This window comes from Alternaria ethzedia (genome assembly GCF_023757985.1).
Source record: "Alternaria ethzedia strain BMP 0044 chromosome Unknown scaffold_11, whole genome shotgun sequence".
Lineage (NCBI taxonomy): Eukaryota > Fungi > Ascomycota > Dothideomycetes > Pleosporales > Pleosporaceae > Alternaria > Alternaria ethzedia.
Genome location: NW_026056204.1, coordinates 839,326 through 866,496, shown reverse-complemented (window position 1 = coordinate 866,496; position 27,171 = coordinate 839,326). Strand labels below are relative to the sequence as shown.

The window sequence follows — 27,171 nt, the reverse complement described above, 5'->3', positions numbered from 1 at the left end:
TACCCTCGATTCGTCACAATGTCATCCTGAAGTCGCTTACACGTGCATATGCATGCGCACGCTTACTGATGCCTGCGAAGCACATAAAACACAAGTCCCATGTAAGAGCACAACCGACTTCGCTTCGAGCACGTTCAGCGGCACGGGTAATTCCAAACGACCTCTCTATTACCCGAGCCACACACTCTCTACGCCTTGGCCCATAGCAGGACCTATAACGAACGTCCCGCTCCGTGTGTATGCCCTGGTAGTTGACTTGCATGTGGCCGGGGTCTCTGAAGACCTTTACCCGGACGATCGTCTTCGGTTCGGTATCGCTATGAACTTGCGCGCATTCCATTCCGGGTTTCGGATGGAGGACGATTTGGTTCCTGCATTTGCAATCTGTTGGTATTAGGCGCGGTTGGTTGCGCATAGAGCGGCAGTCTAGGTAGAGGACCGGATCGAGTCTATGCTCCGGTGAGCAGAAGTTCGTCAGTACTCACCTTCAGAATGGAGGCTTTGGTGGAGCTGCCATGTGGATAGAGTGGATCGTTCCCGGGCTGCTTCCTATTTCAGTATCCTTACTATTACCGCCCCAACATTAAGGACATGGTATTTGTCAGATCAGTATGTGCGCTTTGCTGCTCGCCTCCCCAGTTTCTGCGATACGCGGGTGCATAGACGAACAGAGTGCAGGGTAAAAACCCTTGACGCCGCGGTCATCGTAACCATTTTTAACATGCTTTCTCAAACGGTCGTGTGTCCGCGGTGGACTGACTATCTGATCGATCTGATGGCTTCCAAATCCGTCAAAGGTCCTTAGAGGGCTAGACGCCGGTGACCCACCAACAGCTAAGTCACCTCCGATACCAACACAAAAATCTCCACTGCATGTGTCTGTCGTTAGTCATTCGGTACCACGACACCGGTCTCTTTGGGCGACTTCATTGCGAAAAGTCCGTCTCGAGGCATCGGCCCCGTAACCAATTGAGACGGGAAACCCACTTGTTTACATCCCCTTCAGGACGACGCGCTGCGTCTCGCCACATGCGCCTATACGCTGCAGCCGCCAACATTAATTGCGGCGTTGCGTCAATCTGCACCATTTCGTAGCCAAATGAGTATCTGGGTAACACGGCATAGATGGAAAGCACGCGACAAAAGGCTGGAGAACGGGTCCCGTTGCGCAGTTCACGTTAGACCAGTTCAAACCCATGCTCCATCAGGGGAACCGGTGTTGAACTATCCGGACTACACTGCACGTCTTCTCGCGGCTATGCGAAACCCTCGTGTTGCTCATTCAGGCTTGCGCGCGTTCATATTGATGACGTGACGTCGCGTCGCGCTCAAGTGACGGTATTGCTTCCAAGGTTTTCCCTGAGTTCCCGTCCAACCTGCATGTACTACGCCAATGGCGCGGGCGGACAAGCTCATGCAGGGCGGGCCTGCGAATCCGATGGAGAGCTGCGGCGCGGATCGTAAGGGTCGGATCTGTGGATCGTCGAAATGGTGGCGACGAAATCACAGGGAGTTGTGTATGTCAGGGTGACGCACCATGTACCTACGTGGTCCAGCGCAGCTGAGTATGGGCAAGTAACAGGCAGAAGCGTTGAATATCACAAATGTAAAAGTGTTGAAATGTTTTATTTGATTTGTACTGCAACGCTCGCAAGCATCTTTCAAAAGAGAGCAAGATCGACTGTGACAACTGTCGAGTGTGATGATTCCAAAAACAGCTAGTAATTACTTCTCGCGCTCTTTGCGAAAATTTCCTCTCCTCTGTGACATAGGAGATGATTTGTGCGCGGATATGGCAAGATAGGTCTATGTAATGAGACAAAGGTGCGCCGAAAAATGCATGCAAGCGAGCTGGTGAAAAGCTGACGCAAAGGAACCCGAAATGCGCAAAACTAAAAAGAGACCTTCCGACTTTTAGTCTTCCGTCAATGATGGGACTGCTAGTGATATGTAAGATGGGAGAGAACATGACTCGTCAATATGTACATCGAATGCAATTGTGTGTCGTTGATAGCGTGACATGAAGCATAGCCAGCCATGCTTCATGAGCCTCCTGGGCTTCGATTCAGGGACGCGGGGTGGATGGAGTTATTACTGTGTGCGTCGTGGGTGAGGTCGCTGATGGTCATGGCTTGATTTACATCTGCGAAGTATTTTACATGTTGCGTGGGGGTGTCGGGAAGAGAGACAACATAGGGGAACGAGACTGCGCGGTGGTCGCTGCGCGGTTACGTGGCTTGGTTGGTTGATCCTCCTTCGGAGCAGAGACGGAAAGGAACTTGGCGGCACCTTCAGACAGGGCGGGTTTGTGCTGGCGCGCTGGTGCACGGGTGGAACGCTGCGACCCTTGGCGCGCAAGGTCGAGCGACGACTTGAGCTCCTCTTCGACAGTAGAGTGATTGGCACGCTGTGAGCCACGTCGAGCCAAATCAAGCGAGGCTCTGAGCTCGGTCTCAATGGAGCTGCGAGATTGCTCCTCATATTGAGGCGCATCGTCGTCTGAAGCGAAGAATGTTCGCCCTTCCAGGGTACGCCCTGGTGGCGTAATGTCATCGTCCTCTTTGTCTTCGTTAAGGAACGCAATCTGCTCTGAAAACTGATCAGCTGCAAGACTGAAGCCAAGCGACTTGCGGCTACGACGGGACGGAATCAGCTCTGGGACACTGCCGGCAGAGCTTGCCGAGCGCCTCACAGGGGAGCTCCAAAGACCGCAGCTCTGAGAAGAGGACATGAGGCTGCTGTCATAAGAGCTTCGCCTACTTAGTCGGACGTGACTGCTACGCGCCGAGCTCGTCGTACTTCGACCGGCGTCGAGCATTGGAAAGTGCCGGTCGGACGCGGCGTACTCGTCAAGCAAGTCCTCATATGTGACTTCTCGTGTTTCCTTGTATTCCTGCGGGACAAGAAGGGACGGGCTTAGCATGAAGCCGGTGTCGCCGCTAAAACGGTTGGCATGGAAGAATCCTGAGGGTGTCGGTGGCAGGCCAGTGCTGAGGGTGGATGTGGATATCGCAGAAGTCGGAACAAGTTCTGGCACACTCGATGTGCTGGGAACCAGCAAAGATGAGCGGAAATTGTCAGAAGCGAAACGCTCTCGATCAGCGGAGGTGATTCTGGAGTTGCGACGATTGGCTTGCTCAGCAGAAGGAGTGTCGCAACAGCGAACACCGTCATCAGATACTCGATCCCATTCGAAGTCACAGTCAGCTTCTAGAGCGTTGTCGTAGATATAGTCGACATCTTCTTCCCATGACTCCTCTATTGCGCGCCATGTATTTGACTGGCGACGCTGATAAGGTTTTCGAATAGACATCCTCCTCGGCATGCCAAATGAGCCCAGCGTGTCAGACATTTGCGATGAGGGTCGTGAAGCTGAAGGCTCTGCCCTTGGTGAAGCAGGAGACTGACCTCTACCCTGTGATCTAGAGGTAACGGGAGATCGCGGATTTTGAAAGGAAAACGATCCAAAGTAAGGCGATCTCGGCGAAGTCGGGGACTTCATTGGGGGCTGTGGTGCAGGTCTTGGGCTGACGAATCTTTCTGGTTCCTCGACAACATCTGCGAGACTAGGACTAAATGATGGTGGTGTGGTTGCGTGAATGGCTGAATCATCAGGCGTCGTGACTGCATGGCCAAAGTACGAATCTTCTGATATCTCAGGTAGTATGTCCGGGGTGGACACAGCAGAGAGAGCAAATGAGTCCCAGATACCCGACTCTCGCTTCGATCGCGACAATCTACGCGGACCAGAAGTAGGCTCTTCGTACGCGAACTCAGGTGTACCGAAGGCGGGTCCCAAGGGAAGATGAGGCGACTGTATCGACGATGTGTGCGTATGTTTCCGAGGGCTAGGTTGGGAGAAGCTCTCTATAGATCGGGCTAGGCGAAGGGGTCGTCGCGATATTGGGAAGTGGGGGACAGTTTCGGAATCGTGACGAGGTTCTGGGCTGCGAGGGGGAGATGTGAAGCCTAGAGCAGACGTGGATCTCTCTTCTCCATTTGCCAGGTTTTCAGAAGAGAAGTTCCTGAAATGGACGTCATCGGATGGTGTGACGGGCAACTGCTGTTCGAGAGCAGCTATTTGATGTCGGTCGGTGTGAGAAAGGTGCTGAAAGTCGAATGGGCTCGAGATACGGCTAATCAGACTCGTACCTATTGTCACGATAAGCAGAGGGCCTTGGATCAGGGAAGAGAATTACTTACTAGCATCCTCGCTTCTTTTGCCCTTCCGTAAGATTGATGATCGTCTTTCGCTGACGTCCCCTTCGAACTCATCGACGTTTATCATGGGCGTCTCGCTCAGCCTCTTGCCCTTCTTCCCGCGGAACAACGACCTCCTAGATCCAGTAGACTCTTTATGACTCTTGTTGCTGTTATGTCGATGTCCAGGTGGCGAGCCATGCCAAGAAGCTTCATGATCAGCCATCTCGGAATGGCTGAGAGACAACAGCGAAGGGGTCATAGATGTCGCAGTATTGCTTCTAGACCGCAGATTGAACACGGAACTTCGTCTGGCCGGATGGGCTCTGTGTTGCTCGGGCGAATGCATGCCAGGATGAGTTGAATGCGTGGAGTACTGCTCTGACCAAAAGTCTGAAGTTGCGGTAGGAATGGTAGGCCCAATGGCCTGAGAGTCGACGGATGACTGTCGAGACCGGGAGGCATCGGTTTTATGGAACGAAAACATGGCTTGGGAGCCTGAACGAACCCCAGAAAATTAAAGCCTAACGCAAGCAACGCGAACCGAGCAATGCTAGTATGGCGTGTGCAGGTCCCCACAAGTGGCCGGCAGATGTAGTTATGGCAACAACCATTGAAGTTGATGAGATGATCTGGGGAAACCTGTCGCGCGCACGCGAGCTCGGATGTTGTGAGTTCAGATGCCCGGGTTATACGCCTGCTGGAGGCGTTAGTGATGTATGCGAACGACTTGCCATTGGTACACAAGACCTGAGTTGGAGGGATCGAGGTTGGACGAGGCGAGATGACTGAACTTGGGCCAAGGCTAGGATCCAGGCGTGCCAAATGAGGGTAAAGGTATAGTTGAGATGCAATAGCAACCAAAGTAATATATGCGTACCTGGTCAAGTAGACAACTTATTTGCAGGGGAGGAGAGAACGTAAGAGCCTGAACACGGACCACTGCAGGGCAACGGCTGATGAAGGGGTTCTGCCCTCCGTGTGGGAATAACACGAGGATGCGGTCAAGGAGTTAGGGTCGAGTAAAGGTTGGCGAACTGCACAGACCGAAGTGAGACAAGCGGTGGTTGCGAATGAGAGGGAGTGGTGGACGGTCCAGGTAGCCGAGCAAAGATTCGAGTAAGGATTGTAGTTGCTGGAGAGCGATCATTGGCATATGCCGCAGTATTGCATGCCGTGACACGGGAACAAGAAGCTTTGTGGCCGGCAAAGTAACAGCAAATGTAGGGATGATCTCACTATGTAGGAACATGGCCGGCTTGGACGAGCAGCGGAGAGTATGTGGAGAAGATGGAAGGTGCTCAGTGTGCTCCACCAGGTTAGTGACATCCAGGACGAGCCAGGACAGGGCTCGCTGCGCGCCAGCAGGAGAGAAAGACATGGGTATCTGCCGCTGAGCGACGGCGCCTGAGCATCTGTTAGTGGCTGGGGGATGACGGAAACAGGGGTGCAGGAGACGGGGGATGCCCGACTTCACAAGGCTCGTGAGCCACTGACGATGAGCGCGCAAGTGAACGCGGCCCGACAGGTCGGCCTGCGCAATATAACGTTGCAGGGGCAGATATAGCGGGCGCTGATTGGACGTTGCAGCGAAATAAACGGTTAAATCTGCTGCATATCTGCTCTGACCACGTCCAGGCCCGCTATGCTACGAGGCCGTGAGGTCCAATTTGCTTGGAATGTCGGCCGTATGTTGTTGTGCATCCGAGAGGATTTGGCAACGCGTCGAAAGACGTGTCGTGGCTGGGACGGTAAGCTCTCGCTGCTGTGTTCGCGGACAACGAAGCTTTCGTAGCACAGCACGCGTAAAATTGTGCTGACAATACGAGCGGGTATCCTCAGTCGGGGAGAGTATGATTTTGGCAGCTACGTACAGCATTTGTGCTGTTAGTGCCGAATATGCCGGTTCGCGATTTCAGGCGGGCACGGCGCAAATGCGCGCAGGGTTAGGCCTGGTGCTGGGGGCACATGGGTATGCATAAGGCCTAAGCATCAACATGTCTGCCACTTTGGACTGGATCTGTGGCTAAGCTTGTCGACAAGAAGCGCAACTCTAAGTATTGACGCATGTCGTCGTCGTGTACTGGCGCGGAACAATCAAACTGTCAGAAAGGGATCGCGATAAGCGTCCGAGCAGAAGACGAGAGGCTAGAGCATCGTCCCATCTGCAGATCTTCGCTCGTGAGACGGCGGAACCTGAAACAACCGAAGAGAGCCCCTACCATGGCCGACGATGTGTCCAAGGACTCGATACCCCGCCTCACTCAGACGTCTCAATCTACACAGGGCTCGTGGGCGGATCGATCTGAAATCGCGAACAGCCCTCGTTGAGGTCAAAGTCCATGTGGTGATGTCTCGGGCCCGGTAAGTTCCAAACATGTTTCAGAGCCCCACGACAGCGATGGCCGGGTGCTGGCTATCGTGAGTTGTGAGACCCCTCTGATGTGCCTTCCTGGCTGTCCCCAAGAGACTCAGCATGCACAGAGCGCCACCTTGGCGCAGTCGCACCGCCAGCGTAGCATAGCCTTGAGCTTGCGACGGTTCTGGGTACGGCGGTGTTGTAACACGGTCCTTCTACTCGTATCATGCTGTGATGCAGTCGCGTACAACAGCAGTAAGGGCTGTAGGCCCTCGCATCAGCCGCTGTACCACGGCTCCATCCAAGATTTCCACAAACATGTGTGACGAGCGCCTATCTCTACGCTTTCTTCTTCTTGGGAAATGCGCCTGTAATGAGATCCAATACTTGAGGCGTGAGCCGTGTGGGGGTGGTGGGCCGTCAGCTACTACACCAGCTGCATGGACGCAATGTGAGCACACCGACTGATGTCAAAATGTCCGATGATGGTGTTACCGTCGTTGAGGTTCCTGTGCAGATGCATGAGGGTAGCCGGTCGTCGGCCTGTGATTTCCCCGAGGCTTGAGGTGAAAGCGTGCTCACGTGTATTGTTGTGCCAAGGCTGCCTACCTCAGTAGGCCCATGGACTGGAAAGAACGCCCGCAGGTGCTCGGGAACATCCTCCACCATCACCACAGCTGTGCACACGACTGTGCACGCCAAATCCCACCGACGCCGGAGCTGAACACGTCTCTAGTCTCGATAGTCCCAGTGGTTCCTGGCCGCTGCGTGGTTCCCCTTGTTCCTGCAGTGGTCGCTGGCGGCTGGCCACAGATCGGCGAGAACTGCTCGGTACCTCCACCTTGCTGCTGCTCCCACGCACCGGCGGCCCACGTCTTACGCACCACACCTCTGCGCTCCAACGAGCTGCTCCTATCAGTCGCCTCCCCGTTGTGTAGATGACGTTGGCTGCATAACAACTGCGCTACTCCTCACGAGAACCCCTCTAGCGGGCTCCTATGTGCTAGGCTCGGCGCCCGAACCTCCGGACACAATCTTCACCGGTGTATCCACACGCCCAGGTGGCTATCCATGCGCCGTAGTCCGCTTTCATGGAGACCGTTTGCACACAGGAATTACCTCATCGAGTCCAATTATAGGTGTTCGTCTTCGCTCCACTTTCTATTCGTTTCGAGGCATTGGGCAGTGAATTCGAGCTTCTCCAGGAACATGCTGGCACTGCCAAAGATCAATGACGGTACAACTCGTACCTCTTCTGCGACGTGTTCAGGTTTGCATCTTCCGGAGGTCTGTCCATGCTAGAACCTTGTTTCCTGTACCTGCAGGTCGCAATTCCTGCCGTCTAACCCCTTTCGTCCCACCGGCAGACTTTAGCTGAGCCCCACCTAGTTGTCTTCCCCAATTCAACTTTAACTAGGGCAATTTGCAAGCTGAAGAACATCTGCTACAAAGCCGAATGCGGGTTCAACAAAGCCGATGCACACAGCAACTCGGAAGCCCTCCGGATCCGCCCTCGCTAGGCTTTATACTTTGGTTTCACCATTAAGGCGTACGGGATGCAACGGCTATTGACAGCGGTAGCCACGGTCTCGCTGTACTGAAATTCCAACAACTGTAGGAGATCGACCCGGAACCTTAGGCTTTCCCTGACGGTATCGCGTTTCATATTTGCCTGTAACGTCTGGAGCCGGTTCTTGAAAGACCTTGAAAGATGATTCAGCAACTCTTGTTTCATGTTCAATGTTTTAGACCATCTGTACCAATGTTTCCTTTACAACTGCTGATGTGGTCTGTAGTGGATAACTCCAAACTGAGAACCATCCCACCAATGGAGTCAATGTGGCGTCTTCGCTTGCCCACCTTGGCAACTGGCGGACATACTATACCTCCATCCCGGTGGTTCGAGGCGGGCAAACGCAGCCACAGTCGTACCCGTCTCAACAAGAGACGCTCTCGCCTTTTCATGCAACGGGGCACTGGCGGATCTATCGAACTTTATCTCACATTTTGTGGAGATAGCAGCGGATGCAAAAGTACGAGCACCTGTCCCATCAGCCTGATAGGTCAACCGGCGAGTACTCCAAAACGCGGTCAAGCTCCGGTCGGGACGTAAGATTCGCTTAACTCTAAGCAAGTCCTTGCAGGTAGAACTACCTAGGTACCTGGTTGTCGGTTGAAGAGCAACTCCCACATCTGGTAAGCGACCACTGCTTAGGTACAGCAGTCTATCGATAATCCTCACTTTAGCCTCTCTATGGTGTGAGCGTGGAACGACTCTGAGGTCCAGACGGCCGTCAGCTTCGAATCTTGAATGGAGGCGTCAAGCTCACCATGCAAGAATGCTCCCAACGGCCTCTCTAAGTTCCGGCCCGCAGTCCTGAACCTTACGCAACATCAGAATTTTCTTTGATACATGGATTCGCAGTGCTGCCACGGCACGTCTTACATATCGTCTCGTCATACACGTACTCTGAAGTCAACAACTTATGGGCGGATCATTTCGAGTACTCATGCAGCTCTTCAATTTGTTTCTCCATGGGCGACTTGCAAAAAAAGAGGGGTAATATGCATGGACGGGAACTCCACCACTGTTCAACAAAGCTCCAGCCTGGGTTCAGGAGACCAGGAACCTTTTTTACCCTCTCATTGACGCCTAGATCTTGGGCTTTTGAGCAAGTTCGGATGCAAGCAGTTTCTGAGAGCCATAGTATGCCATTGGGGACGTGAACAGCTGGACAAGAATGGGGAACACTGAAAACGAACACTCTTGTGTTCATACGCCGGATTTGATCGTACATGTGCTTTGCAGCACTAATGGGTCATGTGGTGGTGAGAACCGACAGAGAATGCGCCAGCCAACACCGAGTGTGTACCATTGGCGCCTCGTTGGCTATATTCCAATTGCTATTATTCCGTCTCGCTCTTCACCATAGTACTGACAGAGAGAGCAATGACATCTTCTCTGTGCCAGGCTCATCTCTTAGGCGTGCGCTGGTGGCTCACGGGCCGTGAAACATGGATTAGAATCCTTCGGCTGGCGATCGAAGGGCCACCAACACCACTATGAGCCGCCCGTGGCGTGAACTGCAAATTTCATCACTGGTCAAAGCGTTAGACGCACAGCGGTCCCGTGATGCACATTCCTCTTCGGCTGGTCCCTCGAAGGGGCAGGTGAGGGAGGGGCCAAAAGGGTCATCTTTCATAACCCTGGAAACCATGTGGGTATAGACGCCATGCGTGTCGCGCACACCGAATAACACAATACTGTAGTCGAACTGGGCTGAAGTGCCGACCGCCTTTTGCTTGTTTAGTTCATCCCGTCGAATAGGCCATACATTGGGATGCTGAAGTCAAAATCCGATCACACTTGACATCGTCGTCCAACAGAATTGAATACAAAAACCATAACGTGTGCATCTTCGACCAGATCCTATGACGGATCAGCGCTCCTTCTAGTTCGCAAGGATCGAGACTAGTTTACTAATGCTGTTGTAATGCCTACAACTGCCGTTGGTCAATGCAGTAAAGAAAAGCAAATATATACAACAAGCCACCATACGAGCCTAATCTCGTTTGCGAACAAGGCAAGCATCGCAACATGCACGATGGTAATTTCAAGCTGCAGGTACGATCGAAATGCTGGCACACCGTGTCCAGGCCAGTCTGTGTCGGCGGAAAGAATAAGCAAAATGGCCCGGATGGTTTTGCTTTACATGTCGAAATCAGGTGACTTGCATGCCAACGCATGTATCTTTACATGAGAGAAAGATACAACTGTGGATTTGGTAGAAGAAGCATCATAGAAGACGGTTCCAGAACATCGATTCTACCTTGCGCTCCGCCAATACTAAGAGGTTTTCAATCGACTTTGTTTTGCCGCCACTGTATTACTGAGACAGATAGTCTAGACGACACCATGAAGTACACCTCGCGTCGAGAACGCAGTCTGCTTGTTCATCAACTTGTTGCACGAACCAGGGCCAAGCGGTAAGCTTGTAGCGCTGAAACCGTGAGTCGGCGTGAGTGGTGGTCAAGCCAAGAAGTGAACAGCCATACCCTACAATTCGGCCGAAGACCACACCACCCCTAACCTCCGCACGCGCTCTGAAGAGAGCCCATCATGCCATGTTACAACTCCGTGTATGCCTGCCGCGCCGATCACGGCACATCCCAAGCACCACGTCGCAACCATACTTCCGCAAACGGGCTGACCCTCCCAATCAAGCAACAGATCTACGACCTAAACATTACCCCAATCGAACACACGGCTAGATGAAGCCGTTCCCCAAGGCCGAAAAAGTGACAGAAGTGACAGCACGCATGTACAAAAACGTGCGCGCCGTTGCGCGAGTCCGCGTGCACCGAAGAGAAGCCGTGGTATTACACCGACTGGATGATCGCTTTCGCTCCGTTTTCTCGACGTTGACACGAACCCTCGCCTCCCCCTACCTGCCCTACCCCTCCCCTGTCGTGAACATATCTCCCGTGTCCCGAGTGTGTGGTGAGTTTGAGATCAGAGCGCTGAGGGCTTACGAGTTCGATATGGTTTTGAGATGCAAGTTCTAGATGTATGACGAGGCGCCGAGTGGTGAGTCTGGCCGTCTGAGACACTGGCGGGGATGCGGCAGGTTCCAGTTGGGTATACTTACGTCTTCGGTGTGCGTACCTCGTATGTCGTTGTTGCTTACCCACGCAGGGAACCTGAGGGGCAGCCGGGAAGTGGAGGACGAGCTGACGACCGTCTTCTTGTTGGGACGAACAGGCCGGGGAGACGATGGCTCGCTTGCTGTTGGCGCTCGTGATCGCCTTGCTGTGGGCAAGCGAGTGAGGCCGTGGTTTCTTCGCACTGATGGCCCTTCGAACCCAGAGTGGTGATCTTCGGATACTAAGACCGAATGTGCGCGCAGGGTGGAAAGTAAGGCTGACGTGCTCGTTGGGGAAACTTCGGGCTATAGGTGATATGTCATGAGTGTATCAATGCGCACTGTATACCACATTCTTTGATAAGAGCAAGTCGTGAGCTCCGTTTCGAAGACAACTCCCCTGCTGCGATAGAAAAGGGGAGAGGACTAGTCGTACACATCGATCGCCGATTGAGGAGTGACATCAAAATAACCCGGTTACTACCGAGACCACTAGATTGGAGAATATGGCGGTTTTTGTGTATATGATCCTTCGCGTAACGTCCAGGATATCTGCAGCGTTTTGCTTCCACGACATTTCTAGAATTCGGCAAGCTCTCGCGTACTTAAGGTTACGAATCGCGCGATCGATAGCCTTGGGAGAAGATGTTCGTTTGATAACTCAGCGTCCATCCTGCGATTGTTAGCGCGTTGTCCTAGTCCTGTAAATTGGCCGAGTGGGAGCACGCTTCGTGGGCTTCACCACAACTGCGGAACATAGACGAGCTGATGAGGTCAGTTTGGTCCGTATCGTTATCCGAGTCTTGTTGTGATATCTCTTGCGAGGACTTCCAAGGCAGCTGGACATGTTGTTGAGCCAGACTTCACTGTCATCTAACGCCGTCCATCAGCGATCCAGCAGCTCAACAAGGTGACCGGAGATGATGAAAGTTTTGTTTGCTCGTTCTGTGTGGTATTCCATATGTACAATCCCGCAGTAACGAAGCCTGAAGCAACCGGTACGCCCTTGTCTGTATGCGCTTCCTTTCAACACCACCTCTTAGTGTCCCTCCTCGTGGTGGCCCTTATCCTCGAAGAACAGTTGCTCGGCAACGAGGTATCCAGCGAATGCAACGGTGGCTATGCCGAGGCCGGGGAAGGAGCCCTTGAAGCGGTTGAAGCGGGTGAAGGGTCCGGTGTATCGCCATTGCTCACTGGGAAGGTAAGTATGTGTGGAATGGGGCATGTCCGTGGTATAAAGCGTACTATCGTGCCCATGGGTCGCCCTTGGTACCGTTCGCAGAGGCAGCGGCGAACTTCTTGGGGTCGAAGCCGGTGATGGAGGGGCGTGGTGCCATGGTGATGGAGCTGGCATAGTCAGCAATTGTTGCGCGCAGGGAAGAACATATCAATTGAGCGCGTGTTGCTTGCTTACGTACTCTATGAGCCTCGTGAGCAGCTGGTGTGAGGCAAGGCGGTTGTGGAAGCTGGCGTCGGTGGTTCCTGGACCATCGTCAGTCGCATCTCGACATGTCTTGGCGGCGAGCGATCATACGCACGGCCTCCGCACGTCGTCAACTGCGGTTGCTCTCCCCACACACCATTCACACATCGCCCGCACCCCATCGCTATCACCACCCCAGACGCGTTCGTACAGCCCGAGGATACCCACGACTCTCGCGAGCTTCATCTAGGCATCCAAGAAGATCCATCATTCCGTCACCTGCACGAACATCCACGGGATCCACCTCACCCACGCACACGCGAATCGTCGCAACCACTACAGCAGCTTCACGATGCCGCCTCACGGGGGCCGCTTCCCCGGTCACAACCTCTCGAATCCCTTCGCGCATCTCTCGGGCCCAATACCACAGCAACAGCAACAACCGCTGCACCAGCAACACCAGCAGCAGAACATGCAACATGGAGGCTTCGGCGGCGGCAACCAGGCACACAATCTGAACCTCTTCGGCCAACATCAGGGCGGCTTCCAATCAAATGCACCGTTGGGTGGTGGACTGGGCGGAGCCGGGCTCGGGGCAGCAGCAGCAATTGGTGGGGCAGGCGGAGGCACAGGACTCGACGGGCATGAAGCGCGTATGAGATTTGCCCACGGCGCGCAAATACAAGAGAATGCTGCTCGTGGTCAGGACGGCGCTAAAGGCATTGCAGGACAGCGGATACGGGAAGTCTGGCGGTCGAATCTGCACCAGGAGATGGACATGCTGCGCTCGCTCATCGACCAGTACCCCTACATCAGCATGGTCAGTATGCCATTTTCCTACCAGCCGGTCGGACAGCTCTTGCTTGGGAGCTTTGTCTGATGCGTGTAAAGTCAGCCGTCAACGGTGGCGCAACGTCTTCTTTTGATGGGGTAGTTTCCATTCTACCTCTCCCCCCTCTTCATGGACTTCCTGCTCACTCTTTGAATAGGACACCGAGTTCCCCGGTGTTGTCGCGCGGCCTATCGGAGACTTCAACTCGAAAGCCTCATATCACTACCAGACCGTGCGCTGCAACGTCGACTTGCTCAAGATCATCCAACTCGGCGTCACCCTCTTCAACGTACAAGGCGACATCCCGCCATCGCATCTCGACATTACAGACCTAAACTACAAGCCAAAATCGCTGCAGCGACATGCAAACAACATCGTCGTCTGCCCATGCACATGGTCCTTCAACTTCCAGTTCTCCCTCGAAGATGACATGTACAACGAGGAGTCAATACAGATGCTTAAGAAGTCTGGCGCCGATTTCGAGAAGCACAAGGAGCTAGGCATCGACCCTGTCGAGTTCGGTTCATTACTCACCACATCGGGCATGACTCTGTCGGAAGATGTCAACTGGATATCGTTTCATAGTGGTTACGACTTCGCATACATGCTCAAGATGCTCACCTCACAATCGCTACCCGAGGACGAGGATACGTACCGCAAGCTCGTCAATGTCTTCTTCCCCAAGTTACTCGATGTCAAGTACCTTTGGCGACATGCGAACAACCTTGTTCGGCGCGGTGTTATCGGATCGACTGCGACCAATATACTCAATAATCTAGGCACAAAGTCCGGCCTTCAAGATCTCGCCGATGAGCTCGGTTGCCAGCGTGTGGGCAACTCACATACAGCAGGATCCGACGCATGGCTGACAGGAGTCGTTTTCTGGGACATGAAAAAGAAGATCTTCGACGGAACCATTCCCGATGAGATGAGCGGCCACATGTGGGGTCTCACTGGTGTCGGACCACCAGCCAGCGCAACTGCGCAACAAGCTGTCATTGCCGCACAGGGGGCTTCGCAAGGCTTAACAGGCTTCCAGCAAGGTGTCAACAACACCTTCTATCCCGGAAACGCAAGGCACGGTGTCGACGGCCCAAGCACACCCACAAACCACCCAGCTGGTCTGGCGTCGAATACTCCTGGACCCACAGGCATGATGACCCCGGGCGGATACGGCGGCTACGGCAACAAGTAGGATAGTGGCCTTCTGCGGAATGAAGGAGAGTCTTCCAAATCTCCCCTTCTGAGCCCAGGCCGTGGTGACTTGTCATACAGCGAGTTTCTGCCAGGCAACAATTCGCATGGTGCCAGTGGCCATTTTGACAAAGGAAGATAGTATCCCGAAAATGCCTTTCTAAGGCTGAGCCTTGTTCGTCAGCCACACAATCGCTTACCCAGTGGCCATTGGCATGAGGGATATTACTATCCCGAAAACCCTGTTTTGAGACGGCATCGTCGTGGCCGATCGCACAACAGTCACTCATCTGGTCCCTCTAATCATCGCGGTCGCGGAGGTCATTCTTGGACTGGCTATCGAGGTGGCGGCAACATGGGCGTGCCACACAGTGCTTGAACGATGAGGGCGATCACATGGTTGAGAGTAGTTATGCTCGTCTTGGGGTGGTTTAAAAAGGGACTCGGACGGGGTGGCGTAGGATAGTATTGTACGATACCCGGGTTAGTGTGTAGCAAGTGCGGACCGTACTAGATCGTATGGTCAATGTTATTATTGCATTCATCGACCACTTGTACAGGAAAGCGCGTGACAGATATTGAGTGTCCTGGTCGGTTCCCAGCACGGGGCTGGCATAGACTTCACAACGAATCGTGCAAAAGAGTATAGTATTTGCTTGCAACAAAGCAAGAAAATTGTTGCGGAGGAGTCTCCAGTCTGGGACATCTACATATTGAACCTCGTCCTCTGCTTCTCCATGCGGCCCTTCCACTGCCATTCCTGGCCACTCTTGAACTGGATACCGCGATCTATCCTGCGGAGCTTGAGTGTCATCCTCGGTCTGTTAATTCTCGTTAGCAGTCTAGTCCTGAGAATAGTCCAAAGATATAGCGAAACTTACCCAATCTCCTGCATACCCACTTTAACATCCTCCACGCCCGGAAGCGGCTTACCATCCGACCCCACGATAGGTTTCTCGGTCTCGCGCTTATCCCTAAACACATAGCGATGTCTCCTCACGAAGATGTAATCGCGCTGATTGTGCAGCGTAAGGACCTGGCGCCCTTCCAACTCTGGTTTCGCAGGGAACATGTTCTGGAAGAGGTGGGCTGTGAGGATACCGAGGGGAGTTTTGAACTGATTCAGGATGAGCTCGGGATAGTGCCCTGTGTCGTTTGCGTGGCGGGGCAGCTTCTTTCCCTCGACCCAGTTTGTGAGGGAGAAGTGGAAATGAGGTCCGTCGGGCAGGGTGACAATGTCGAGGCCGTCGGGCTTCTTCTCGTGCTCGGCTTGCATGAGGATTACGAGGGCTGTGTAGCCGCGTGCGCTGGCGAAACCGGCGATTTCCTTGACGCTGTATTTGTGCGCGTGGACGTGCTGGGTCCGTCTTATGTAGGTGCTGTTGGGGAAGAGGGAGGTGAGGATTTCGGCTTCTTTGTGGAGCGTCGAGTTGATGCTGGTTGTGATGAGGATCTGGGGGTCGTCGGTGCGCGGGTTGAATATCGAGGGGAACTTTTGCTTGAGGAATTCGGGCGAGAGTTCGAGGTTTGTTGCTGTGGATGTGGCGCTGGGACTGGAGGCGCGTTTCCCGGGTTTGGAAGAGGCAGCGTCTGAATCTAGGTCGGAATCGTTGGAGTCGAGAGAGGGTTCGGATTCGGAGTCGTCGAGCATGCTGTCTGCTTCGTCGTCCTGGCTGTCGTCCGAGTTGGCTCCGCCTGCTTTTTGGTCGCGCTTCTTCAGTTTCGCTAGTATGCCCTCGTCCTCACCGTCGTCGCCGTCCTGTTGTGCCGCTTCCTCTTGCTCCACCTTTCTCCTCTTTGCCAGTCTCTCCACATCAATGGCCCAACCCAGCGCATCTTCTTCGTCGCCGACTGGTTCGTCCCATACTCGCTTGCCGTCGATGGTCGCAGGCTTGTTTTGTGCTAAGCGCTCCTCTCGTAGCGCAGGGTTCTTCTCTTCCTCGCGCTTGCGACGGAGTCTTGCGTCTCGTTTTTCTGATTCGCGCGCCTTCTTGATAGAGAGATGCGCCGCCTGTCTGCGCAGTTTGTTCTTGGGCTTGATCCCAGAGGCGACATTGGGGCTCTTGGAGAAGGCCATGTTGGAGCGGGGTCACGTTACTGGTCCGTATTGGAGTGTGTGGTCTGGTGTGTGTCGCACTGGCCGTGGAGTCCGCAAGACGGTGCTGCTCAACTTTTCGGTGGAGCCGCGGCCTGTGCTTTTCCGCAATCTTGGCGCGCCACACATTAGCAGAGCCTCAGGCGTGTCGAACTCGAAGCATCGCTTTTCTTGGTTTCCGTGCCCGAAGTTTGTAGCCCGTTTGTACATTAGACCGCGTCGCTCATTAGTGTTCTCTTGTCGCATGCAAGAGAGGAGCCGTAGTATATGCGCCGCCTAATTCCAGTGCGCGTCCCCCAACTTGCTGCGCGTCTGCCTCTACGTAGGCCCGTCCAATATCGTGCCCCACCTCCGCCGACTCATCCCACCAAGCACTTCTCGTCCACACCACCCCTCTTGCGATACAAGGTCACCCTGCCCCAGCGGAAGAACGTCGCCATGCCGAGCGATACCACGACCCACAAGGGCAAGCCCTTCGAGCGCGCTGCCTTCGAGCAGCTTATGAAGGTGAGTGCGACGGCCCCAACACTGTCCAATTGTGCTAACAGCAGCCATTGTAGCACAAATACTTCTACGCGCCCTCGTTCGACATCTACGGTGGTGTCGCCGGCCTCTACGACTACGGCCCGCCCGGCTCTGCCCTCACCGACAACATCGTCGACATATGGCGCGAGCACTTCGTCCTCGAGGAGGACATGCTCAAGGTCGAGCCCACCATCCTCACCACACACGAGGTCCTCAAGACCTCCGGCCACGTAGACAAGTTCGCCGACTGGATGTGCAAAGACCCCAAGACGGGCGAGATCTTCCGAGCCGATCACTTGGTCGAAGAGGTTCTCGAGGCCAGGTTGAAGGGCGACAAGGAGGCACGCGGCCAGAAGGTCGAGGCTGAGGAGGAGGATCCCAAGAAGAAAAAGAAGAAGGTCAAGAACATCTCGGCCGTCAAGCTTGAGGACTCCATGGTCAAGGAGATCGAGGAGGTGCTGGCCAAGATTGACAACTACAACGGCGAAGAGCTCGGCCTCCTCATGAAGAAGTACGACATCAAGAACCCCGCTACCAACGGCGAACTCCTACCGCCCGTCGCATTTAACCTCATGTTCCAGACCTCCATCGGCCCCTCGTCCAATCTGCCCGCATACCTACGTCCTGAGACCGCCCAGGGTCAGTTCGTCAACTTCCAGAAGTTGCTAGACCACAACAACCAGCAAATGCCCTTCGCCTCTGCCTCTATCGGCAAGTCGTTCCGCAACGAAATTTCCCCGCGACAGGGTCTGCTACGCGTACGAGAATTCCTCATGGCTGAGATCGAGCACTTTGTCGACCCGGAGGGCGGCAAGAAACACCCACGCTTCGAGGAGGTCAAGGACGTTGAGCTTGAGCTGCTCAACCGGGACGTACAGCTTTCAGGCAAGACCACTGTTGAGACCACCAAGATTGGCAAGGCTGTCGAGACGGGTCTGGTCGACAACGAGACACTTGGTTACTTCTTGGCCCGTATCCAGCTGTTCCTGCTCAAGCTCGGCGTCGACCCAAAGAAGATTCGCTTTAGACAGCACATGGCCAATGAAATGGCCCATTACGCCGCCGACTGCTGGGACGCTGAGCTGCTCACATCATACGGCTGGATCGAGTGTGTCGGTTGTGCTGACCGTAGCGCATACGATCTCTCAGTCCACATGAAGAAGACCGGTGCACCTCTTATTGTCCGTGAAACACTAAAGGAGCCGAAGAAGGTTGAAGAGTGGCAATGCCAACTCGACAAGAAGAAGTTCGGTCCCACCTTCAAGAAGGACGGTAAGACTGTCGAAGCGGCCATCGAAGCACTGTCGCAAGATCTCCGTGAGAAGCTATCTCTAGACCTAGAGAAGGAGGGCAAGATCGTCATTGACGTTCCTGAAGTTGGTGATGGCAAGGTCGAGGTACCAAAGGAGCTCATTACCATATCGAAGCAGACCCGAGTAGAACACACACGGGAATACACACCAAACGTCATCGAGCCGTCATTTGGTATTGGCCGCATATTCTACGTAAGTACCGATGCGTTGAGGGCTATGCATACCTTGCTGACTGATCCAGGCTCTATGTGAACATGTCTACTGGACCCGTGAGGACGACGAAGCCAAGGCTGTCCTGTCCTTCCCTCCGGCCGTCGCACCGACCAAGGTGCTCATCGTGCCACTCAGTTCAAACCCAGACTTCGATCCGTTCGTACGGAAACTGAAGGACAAACTGCGGAAGATTGGTGTCTCCAACCGCGTCGACGCTTCCGGTGCCTCAATCGGCAAGCGCTATGCCGTAAGTACTCCGTTTACCCTGTATTCTCGATCAGAGTCTAACACGTCCCAGCGTAACGATGAGCTTGGTACACCTCTCGGTATCACCGTCGATTTCCAGTCCATCAAGGACAACACATTCACACTCAGAGACCGAGACACTACTGGCCAAGTGCGCGCAAGCCTCGAGGAGATTGCTCAGGCCGTTGCGAACATCGTGAGGGGTGAAGAGACCTGGTCAGATGTTGCCGCACGGTTACCCAAGTTTGAGGGCCAAGAGGTCGACTGATTGTATAGAGCATGTCTATAGAAGAACTGCGTCCTAACGAGAAACGTAGCCTGTGTATTAGAATTGACGTTACTTTGATATGAAGCGGAAAAATCCAGCGTATTCCGCTTGCCAATGTTGTCACTCGCTCCTTCCGTGTATCACACCGTGAGGTGTAATTCGCCCGCGCCGCAACTGTGCGTTCAATACTTTAGCACACCGCACTTCGCGCCACCTTTCAGTCTCACCTTTTTCTCCACAGACAACTCTCCTGCTTACTCTGACCCGCTATGTAAAACTCCCCTCGGACATATGGACGCGGCACGGAAGCGCATCAGAAAGAGTAGGGGGCCTGCATATCAGCCTCACTCTGGTTGCACCTCCCGGGATCCGGGATGTCCGGCACCTTTCCCGTATACTGCAGGATCGCCCGACCGACTTCACAGCTGGAATGCTCCTCGATAGGCTGGTCGGCCAGTGCTGTCTATCACTTGCTATGTATGGTTTTTGATGGAGACAAAAGATATATTACTTCTACCAGCACCAACAGCTTGATAACCCGGCATCCCTGGTCGCCAACCCGTCGATTCTCTGGTTCGTACATACATCGGGCGGCACCCGCTGCATCTGCTAGGATCAAACATGACCAGCAATGACTCGTCCGCGTCGAGCTTACTCCTCTGCGTGCTAGGTGTGAAAAGTCTCCGAGGAGGATGGTCTGGGATGAAGCAAAGCAAAAGGCCTTGAAGCAAATGTGCCCTACACATTGTGCAAAAAGCTACAAGACGGTGCATTCACTCCCGGCAGTCCGGTTGACGATCTACTGGATCCGCTCCGCTGGCGCCGGTAGCATGGCCGCACCGTCAAAAAGCCCGGCGCCAAAAGTCTGTGCCTAGAGCCCAGCTGAGACGTCTAAGACTCTGCTCTCCGCGGTAGTATCAGCAAGAGGCTGCTTCAGTTTGGTTCTGGACTTGTGCTACGACCTTTTGTGACATGCTGCAAGCCGGCAGCAGGGTCTGGGTTCTTACGCGCTAACACCTGCGAACACGTAGCACGAACCGGAGATTGCGTTGTAACATAGCGATGGACGCATTCATGTCGCCAACGGGTTGACTCAGTATCAGCGCATCCCTTCGTCAATCATCCCGCCCGAAGGTCGAACATAGATAGCCTGCTGTCTAAGGCTGGGTTGGTAATTCGTCCGTGTCAGAGCCAACATGATTAGAAGTCAGCGGGCAGCTGAGCCTGCGTACCGTTTTTGTGGCTGTTCAGAGTCTGATGAGCATCGGTCGAGGCCTAATTCTTAGCAAACAGAGGTATTGGCGGTCCTGACCACCTCTTACTAACGTGCTGCAACACGTCTACGTCGGTCGCCCGCGTACCATCAACTATCGCGTCAGTCACCCACATAGCGCGATTTCCTCTACCGCCTGCAGATCTTCTCGCCGTAAGTCGCCCGTTTCCGTTTACGGTCCAGCACATGTAGACCGTATACGCAGTACCCACGCGCCCCCAGCATCAAGCGACCATCGCTTAGCATGCAGAACCTCAGCTTTTAGCACCCGTCTACTAGGGTACTACGGATGCAGCACATACCCAAGAGACGAATGATTTCTACTTCTTCCGTCTACCTGTCATTCTTGTCTTATTTGTTTAACGAGAACTGTTAGATCTTTTGCATCGGCTTTCCGAGACCATGGACGAGGGACAGCCACCACCCGGCGACGTGGTTGCCCCTCTCACAGGCGCTCCACTCAAACGCCGACGGGCTGACTCGGAGAGTATCTCGTCGATCGAGTCTAAGTACGTTGCTGTTTTCTATTCTTGCAGTTATTTGCCACTCTGCGTTGTGACGTGGTCGTTGGGGCACCTGGGAAGATCCACTCGGCAGTCTCCAAGGATCAACAACGATTGCTGTAGCCTTACGGGTGATCAGCCACCAAATACCACCGCACGGTATACAAAGCTGACACCTATCTCGACAGTCGCTCTGTCCGCACATTAGCTTCCGACGATCTAGAATATTTTCATGAAAATGGACGAACGTACGGCAATGAAACGTACTACCTACCATGCGTATACAAGCAGCATAACGACTTCGTAGAGCAGGATCGTTTGTCTCTACAGCATGAGATCTTCGTCCGCGCACTTCATGGCAAGCTTACCACTGCGAAATTACTGCCTACTACCCGAAGAATACTCGACCTGGGCACTGGACCAGGTCACTGGGCTGTTGCCATGGCGCGTCAATACCCGCACGCGGAGGTTGTCGGAATTGACATGACGGAATGGGATATAGACACCACCGAAGCCACGTTAGGCGACGCCCGGGTGACATGGGAGCTGGACGACCTTGACGTCTGGGGAAAAGAGATGGATGTCGACCAGCTGATCAACCAGCTCGCTACTCTAGATCTAGCCAATGAATTGGCTAATCGGACTCCCATCGACGCGCTGAGGAAGCCTAAGTCAACGGTCGATCTCAGTCAGCAGGGAAGGGAGCCTACGCCCGAGGAGCATTTGACTATTGATCTCTCAACACTTACCCCGCAGCCTGAACCTGGCTGGCACTTTAGCGACTCCTTTGAGCTCATACATTTACGAAACATGAAGGGCTCTTTTACGCACTGGGAAGACGTATATGCCGAGATCTACAAGAGCCTTTCACCCGGTGGATGTATCGAACTCGCAGATTGGGATCTCGGTCAAGTGCCCATGGGCCCAGGAGAGATCACAGCAGCAAACATACCCATGCCTACCCTACGGAAACTCTACGTGGCGTTCATGGAAGCATCATTCAAATCTGGCCGTCCACTCGGCCTCTTCTACATGCACCACACCTATCTCGAAGAAGCAGGCTTCGAAGACGTCCAAACGACCCAAGTCAACGTGCCAGTCGGACAATGGCCAAAGGACGAAGCGCAGCGATCGCTTGGCAAGATGATGTTTGTGCTTGGTATGGAGATGTTTGAGCCGGTTTGCTTGAGACTGTTGACGCACTGGGGGAGTAAGACGAGGGTTTGGACAGCGGAGGAGTTGAGAGCTGATATATTGGTCGCGCAAAAAGAGATTTATGATTATGTTGAGCGGTCGGAACGGGGCGAGGTGGAGGGGTGGTGTGCAAGCTTCAAGTGGGTTACCGCTAGGAAAAGTTGGCATGCGGAGAAGTGACCTCGGGAGTGATCGGCTGATGTGTCTGTTGATACTCGCATTTTCGGGGAAGGTGGTAATGTGAATTGGATATCGGTATTATGAGGCACGACTACCTTGCAGAAAACATCTCCGCTACAATGCACATCGACTGATACCGCGCTTGCCCGTATGTCACCGATGCAATGGAATTTCACTTTACAGAATCCGTCCTTGGGTAATTGAGTTTGCATCGATGACCTGCCAAGGAAGATGGAAAGGGAAGTCACCACCCATCATCCCAGTCGAGCACGGCAAGCACGCTGGTCGTACAGAAATCATCATGTTCGGAAGGTGGAGCCGTAGCAATGACATATATTCAAGTAACGACGCCGTAAGTCCGCATTTGCAAAGCTTTCTACCCTTAAACGTCCAAAGATGTCTACAAACCTCTCAGCCAACGAGCTCTTCAACGTCAACGGCATGGTAGCCGTCATCACAGGAGGCGGAACTGGTAGCCCATCCACATACCAGACTGAACAGCACTCCTCTAACAACATCAGGCATCGGGTTGATGATGGCCAAAGCCCTAGCAGCCAACGGCGCCCACCGCATCTACATCGTAGGCCGCCGTCCAGACGTCCTCCACTCGGCCGCCAAAAGCATCAACCCAGAGACCGTCATCCCGCTACCCGGCGACGTCACCTCACGCGAATCTCTTCTCTCAATCGCAAAGCACGTCGAGATCGAAACAGGCTACATCAACCTCCTCATCTGCAACGCAGGCATCATGGGCCCTAAGCCGCTCAAAGCAGCACCAGGATGCGCCGCGCCGTCAGTCGCAGAGTACGCAGCACACGCGCTCGAGACGCCCATGGCCGACTTTACCAACACGTATGCGGTGAACAACACGGCGGTATATTATACGGCGCTGTCCTTCCTCACGCTCCTCGATGCGGGAAACAGCAAGAAAACCACGCACGCTGATGTCCGTTCTCAAATTATAACGACATCGAGTATCGGCGGTTTCTCGCGTTTAACCGGCGCGTCGTTCGCTTACAATAGCAGTAAAGCGGCTGTTACGCATATGACCAAGATGCTGGCTACGGCGTTTGTGCCTTACGGTATCCGTTGTAATGTACTTGCGCCGGGCATTTTCCCGTCAGAGCTCGCGATGGGCATTATTGGGTCGTTGGAGAAGGGACCCAATGGGGAGGTGGATAGGAGTGTTGTACCGGAGGGCAGGACGGGCAAGGAGGAGGATATTGCGGGCGCGGTGTTGTGGATGGCGGGAAGGGCTGGGGGGTATTTGAATGGGAGTGTGGTTGTGGTTGATGGAGGGAGGTTGGGTATGTTGGCTTCTACGTATTGATGTTGTTAGCAGGAAAGTATTGAGATGGGATGGTTTGTGTCTTGCATAGTCATTGTGGAATTCGAGATGGATATAGTCTAGGGACGGTGCATGGTGTTTTACGTTAGGCGTGTACCCTGAGTGACGCAAGCCGCCCCCACTAGCGCGTTTCTCCCTGCATTTGCGGAGTTGAAGACACACCTCCGAAGACGCTTGCTAAACCTCGACTACCATGCGCGCGTGCTGACCACGCGACCATGCCTGCTCCAACACACAGGCTCAATTCCAATGAGCTGTTGAACTCGCCTGGTTTCCTAGGCGCGGCGGCGCGCTTCTGGCAGGTGAGCGAATTCACAATGAGGCGTGGTTTACGCATGGATAGAGATAGCTAACACACATCTGCAGCGCTCGTATGCCTCGGATTATGTTGGCATTGCCATTTTAGTATGCGGGTACATACTGGTGCGTAATCACAATACCAGAATGACCCCTCTCGGTTTCAACAAGAAAGCAAGACTGACAAACTAGGCACAGATACAATTCCTCGCCGAACCCTTCCACCGCATGTTCTTCCTCGACAACCTCGCCATCAACTACCCCCACGCAGAACACGAACGCGTCCCCGTCTCCTGGCTCTTCATCTACGCCGGCGCTGTGCCCCTCGCCGTCCTCATCGCCTGGGCCCTTGTCCTGCGCCCTGGAACGCACAAAGCGCACGTTACAATCCTCGGCTGGTTCATCAGCATGATCCTCACCATGTTCATCACCGACGTGATTAAAAATGCTGTTGGCCGTCCTCGTCCCGATCTCATCGCTCGGTGCAAACCCGCTCCTGGCACGCCAGCACACCAACTCGTTACTTTTGACGTCTGCACCGAAACGAATCATCACGTTTTACACGACGGATGGCGCAGTTTCCCAAGCGGACATAGTAGTTTCTCCTTCAGCGGCCTCGGCTATCTCGCCCTCTTCATCGCAGGCCAATGCCACGTCTACCGCCCGCGCGCCGACCTCGCCCGCGTCCTCCTCGCTCTCGCACCCCTGCTTGGCGCAGCGCTTATCGCGATTTCGCGTTGCGAAGACTATAGGCATGATGTTTACGATGTTAGTGTGGGATCGGTGCTGGGTATGGCTGTGGCGCATTATACGTATAGGAGATATTATCCTGCGCTGAGGAATCGGGGGTGTGCGGAGCCGTTTCCTAATCCTGCGGATGAGAAGGGCTGGGGGAAGGTTAAGGGGGATGAGGAGAGCTTGAGGAATGCCGAGGAGTTTGAACTGAGTGATCTGGAGGAGGGGGATGAGGAGGGGAGGATGTTGAATGGACGGCGGTGAAGACACTTGAATTCACGTTGCACTCATACAAGAAAGAAGCTGAACAGGTCTACAGACTACATTAAGACAAAAGCTTGCAAAGTAGGTGACTCAACGTTAACGTTAACGTAGACTCTAGGGTGTTCAGTTTTTGCCTAGGTTGGTGTGAATGAGAAGTTGTGTTGAGATCTAGAAGGTGGTGTTTCTATCATGTCATGCGCAAAGTTCAGGGCTGCGAGTCTTTCAAGGCTTTTATGTACCATTTAAGGCCCCTGCGCGTGTGTCAAGCTCCGAAGTTCGTCCAAAAGCTTTGTCCGTTCAAGCTTATACCGTTGCTTCTGTACATCATCCGCAGCAGATATGCCTCTTCGCTCTATCTGGTCAAGCCGGCGATTCTCTGCTTGATCTAACTCACTGATTAAGGTACGCATCTTGTCGGCGCGAGCCTGCGATGCGGTATTACTAATATCTACCGGGGTTGCTGTAGCTTATCGGAATGAACATAAGAGGTATCAAGGGGATTTCCTTCTTACCTGCGGCCGCGTAAGTATAAAGGTCTATATTCCATTTTCGACAGCTAATTCTACGTCAGCTACGCAGCGGTGCTTGTGGTGTTTGTAAGTGGGAATCTTGGCTCGAGCAGTTCTGAGGTGCCACGTAGGTAGCTGCGACGGCGGGTGCCTGACTCAGTTCCGCATCGTGCATCATGATATTGGGTCGCAACAGCGCCGGTGTTATCTACATATCCCATCAGTGCAGATGAAGATTTGTAGGAAGCGAATGTTTTGAGGTGATGCATTGAACAGGATTCCTCAGTTTGAGTATGAATTAGACGCGGTAGCAGTACAAGGACCTTCCCTACATCATGACGCATGCCATGGCCACCAGGACGTGCACTAGCGCGTCCTGAACGCGTAGGACCCCTCCCAGGTTTTCTACTGATCATCAAAACCACGAACATCAATTCTCTTCTGGTCTACTCTGAACGCGTATAGCCCATTCTTTTTGCAATTCCATCTGCAATGCCGTCAGCATCTGGTCGCCTATATCCTGCGAGAACTCTTCGCGAAGCCTCGACACGATGTTGTATGCTGCGTTGTGTCGCGGACACATAGATTCGGAAAAGCTACCACCGTCATCGTATCTTTCGGTACAATGGAATAATATCGTTGGGTCGAGATGGTTGAAGGGCGAACTGTCTGCATACTTGAGCGATAGGCATTTCGTCAAGATCAGTCTCATACCCTCTACGGACTTTAGGTAGGTTTCGATGGCAGGCTCGAAGCAAAGCGGTCGTTGACGGGCAAATTCTAGTACTAGTCCCGCAATGCCGGCAGCAATAGGAGTGGCACAGGATGTTCCTACCATTCTCTTCCACCCCTCATGTGGATCCTCAGAAGGAAGGTGTGTAGGGTACGCAGACCTTACTGCTTCGCCCAGGGCAGTAAATCTGGCTTTGTGGCTGAGTTGTGGAGGGTTGAACTTGGACGGGTTACCATGAACGTCTGCTGCATCGACCGCGATAACTTCCAAAGCTCGAGCTGGATACGACATGCCGGCTTTCGTTCGGATGCCTTCGTTCGAGCTCGCCGCGAAGAGTAGAACATTGCTAGCTCTAGCACGTCTAATCGCCGCTCGAAGTTCGTAATCACTGTCCTCATTCCAGCCTAGACTCATACTGATGATGTCGACCTTCTTCTTCTCGACAGCGTCATTAATGGCCTCCGCTACGTACTTCCTGTCGATTGCTTCGGTACCTTCGCAGACCCTGTATACATACACGTCTGCGTACGGGCAAACAGTGAGGATCACACCGACAGCATGTGTACCATGGCCTTTGCTGTCACAGTTCCAGGGCAGAGACGAATCTAGCTGCTTTCCTAACTTCACTCGTGGACTCTTCATCAGATGCGGAACTCGGCCCTGGGTGGCGCTCTTAGCCACGCCACTGTCGAGTACAGCGATCTTTACGCGTCGTTCTGTCTTCTTCGCCTTATAAGAGTCGTCCTTGTACCTGTCCAGCAGTACATGTGCATGGTCACGTAGGTCTTCGAACCAACCATCGGCTATGACTTCACTATGCATCG

The 27,171-nt window shown here is 53.7% G+C and overlaps 7 protein-coding genes across 7 annotated transcripts; 4 read left to right on the top strand and 3 right to left on the bottom strand.

The window, feature by feature from the left end:
• Positions 1-2,155: 2,155 nt before the first annotated feature.
• On the bottom strand, positions 2,156-4,209 carry J4E87_005541 (uncharacterized protein; the record flags this gene model as incomplete). The annotated part of the gene is made up of 2 exons (XM_049377153.1): positions 2,156-4,060; positions 4,204-4,209. The coding sequence occupies 2 exons, from the start codon at positions 4,207-4,209 to the stop codon at positions 2,156-2,158; spliced, it is 1,911 nt and encodes a 636-aa protein (XP_049233378.1).
• An 8,768-nt stretch (positions 4,210-12,977) lies between these two features.
• On the top strand, positions 12,978-14,652 carry J4E87_005540 (uncharacterized protein; the record flags this gene model as incomplete). Its single annotated transcript, XM_049377152.1, has 2 exons — positions 12,978-13,445; positions 13,615-14,652. The coding sequence occupies 2 exons, from the start codon at positions 12,978-12,980 to the stop codon at positions 14,650-14,652; spliced, it is 1,506 nt and encodes a 501-aa protein (XP_049233377.1).
• A 705-nt stretch (positions 14,653-15,357) lies between these two features.
• J4E87_005539 (uncharacterized protein) lies at positions 15,358-16,728 on the bottom strand (the record flags this gene model as incomplete). The annotated part of the gene is made up of 2 exons (XM_049377151.1): positions 15,358-15,472; positions 15,533-16,728. 2 exons carry the CDS (start codon positions 16,726-16,728, stop codon positions 15,358-15,360), a joined length of 1,311 nt encoding a protein of 436 aa, XP_049233376.1.
• Positions 16,729-17,184: 456 nt separating this feature from the next.
• On the top strand, positions 17,185-19,311 carry GRS1 (Glycine--tRNA ligase 1, mitochondrial; the record flags this gene model as incomplete). Its single annotated transcript, XM_049377150.1, has 4 exons — positions 17,185-17,253; positions 17,307-18,776; positions 18,826-19,044; positions 19,096-19,311. The coding sequence occupies 4 exons, from the start codon at positions 17,185-17,187 to the stop codon at positions 19,309-19,311; spliced, it is 1,974 nt and encodes a 657-aa protein (XP_049233375.1).
• A 2,051-nt stretch (positions 19,312-21,362) lies between these two features.
• On the top strand, positions 21,363-22,461 carry J4E87_005537 (uncharacterized protein; the record flags this gene model as incomplete). Its single annotated transcript, XM_049377149.1, has 2 exons — positions 21,363-21,366; positions 21,395-22,461. 2 exons carry the CDS (start codon positions 21,363-21,365, stop codon positions 22,459-22,461), a joined length of 1,071 nt encoding a protein of 356 aa, XP_049233374.1.
• A 396-nt stretch (positions 22,462-22,857) lies between these two features.
• Positions 22,858-25,105, top strand: J4E87_005536 (uncharacterized protein; the record flags this gene model as incomplete). The annotated part of the gene is made up of 5 exons (XM_049377148.1): positions 22,858-22,933; positions 22,983-23,724; positions 24,048-24,111; positions 24,176-24,232; positions 24,299-25,105. 5 exons carry the CDS (start codon positions 22,858-22,860, stop codon positions 25,103-25,105), a joined length of 1,746 nt encoding a protein of 581 aa, XP_049233373.1.
• Positions 25,106-26,044: 939 nt separating this feature from the next.
• Positions 26,045-27,169, bottom strand: J4E87_005535 (uncharacterized protein; the record flags this gene model as incomplete). The annotated part of the gene is made up of 1 exon (XM_049377147.1): positions 26,045-27,169. The coding sequence occupies one exon, from the start codon at positions 27,167-27,169 to the stop codon at positions 26,045-26,047; it is 1,125 nt and encodes a 374-aa protein (XP_049233372.1).
• Between the last annotated feature and the right edge of the window lie 2 nt (positions 27,170-27,171).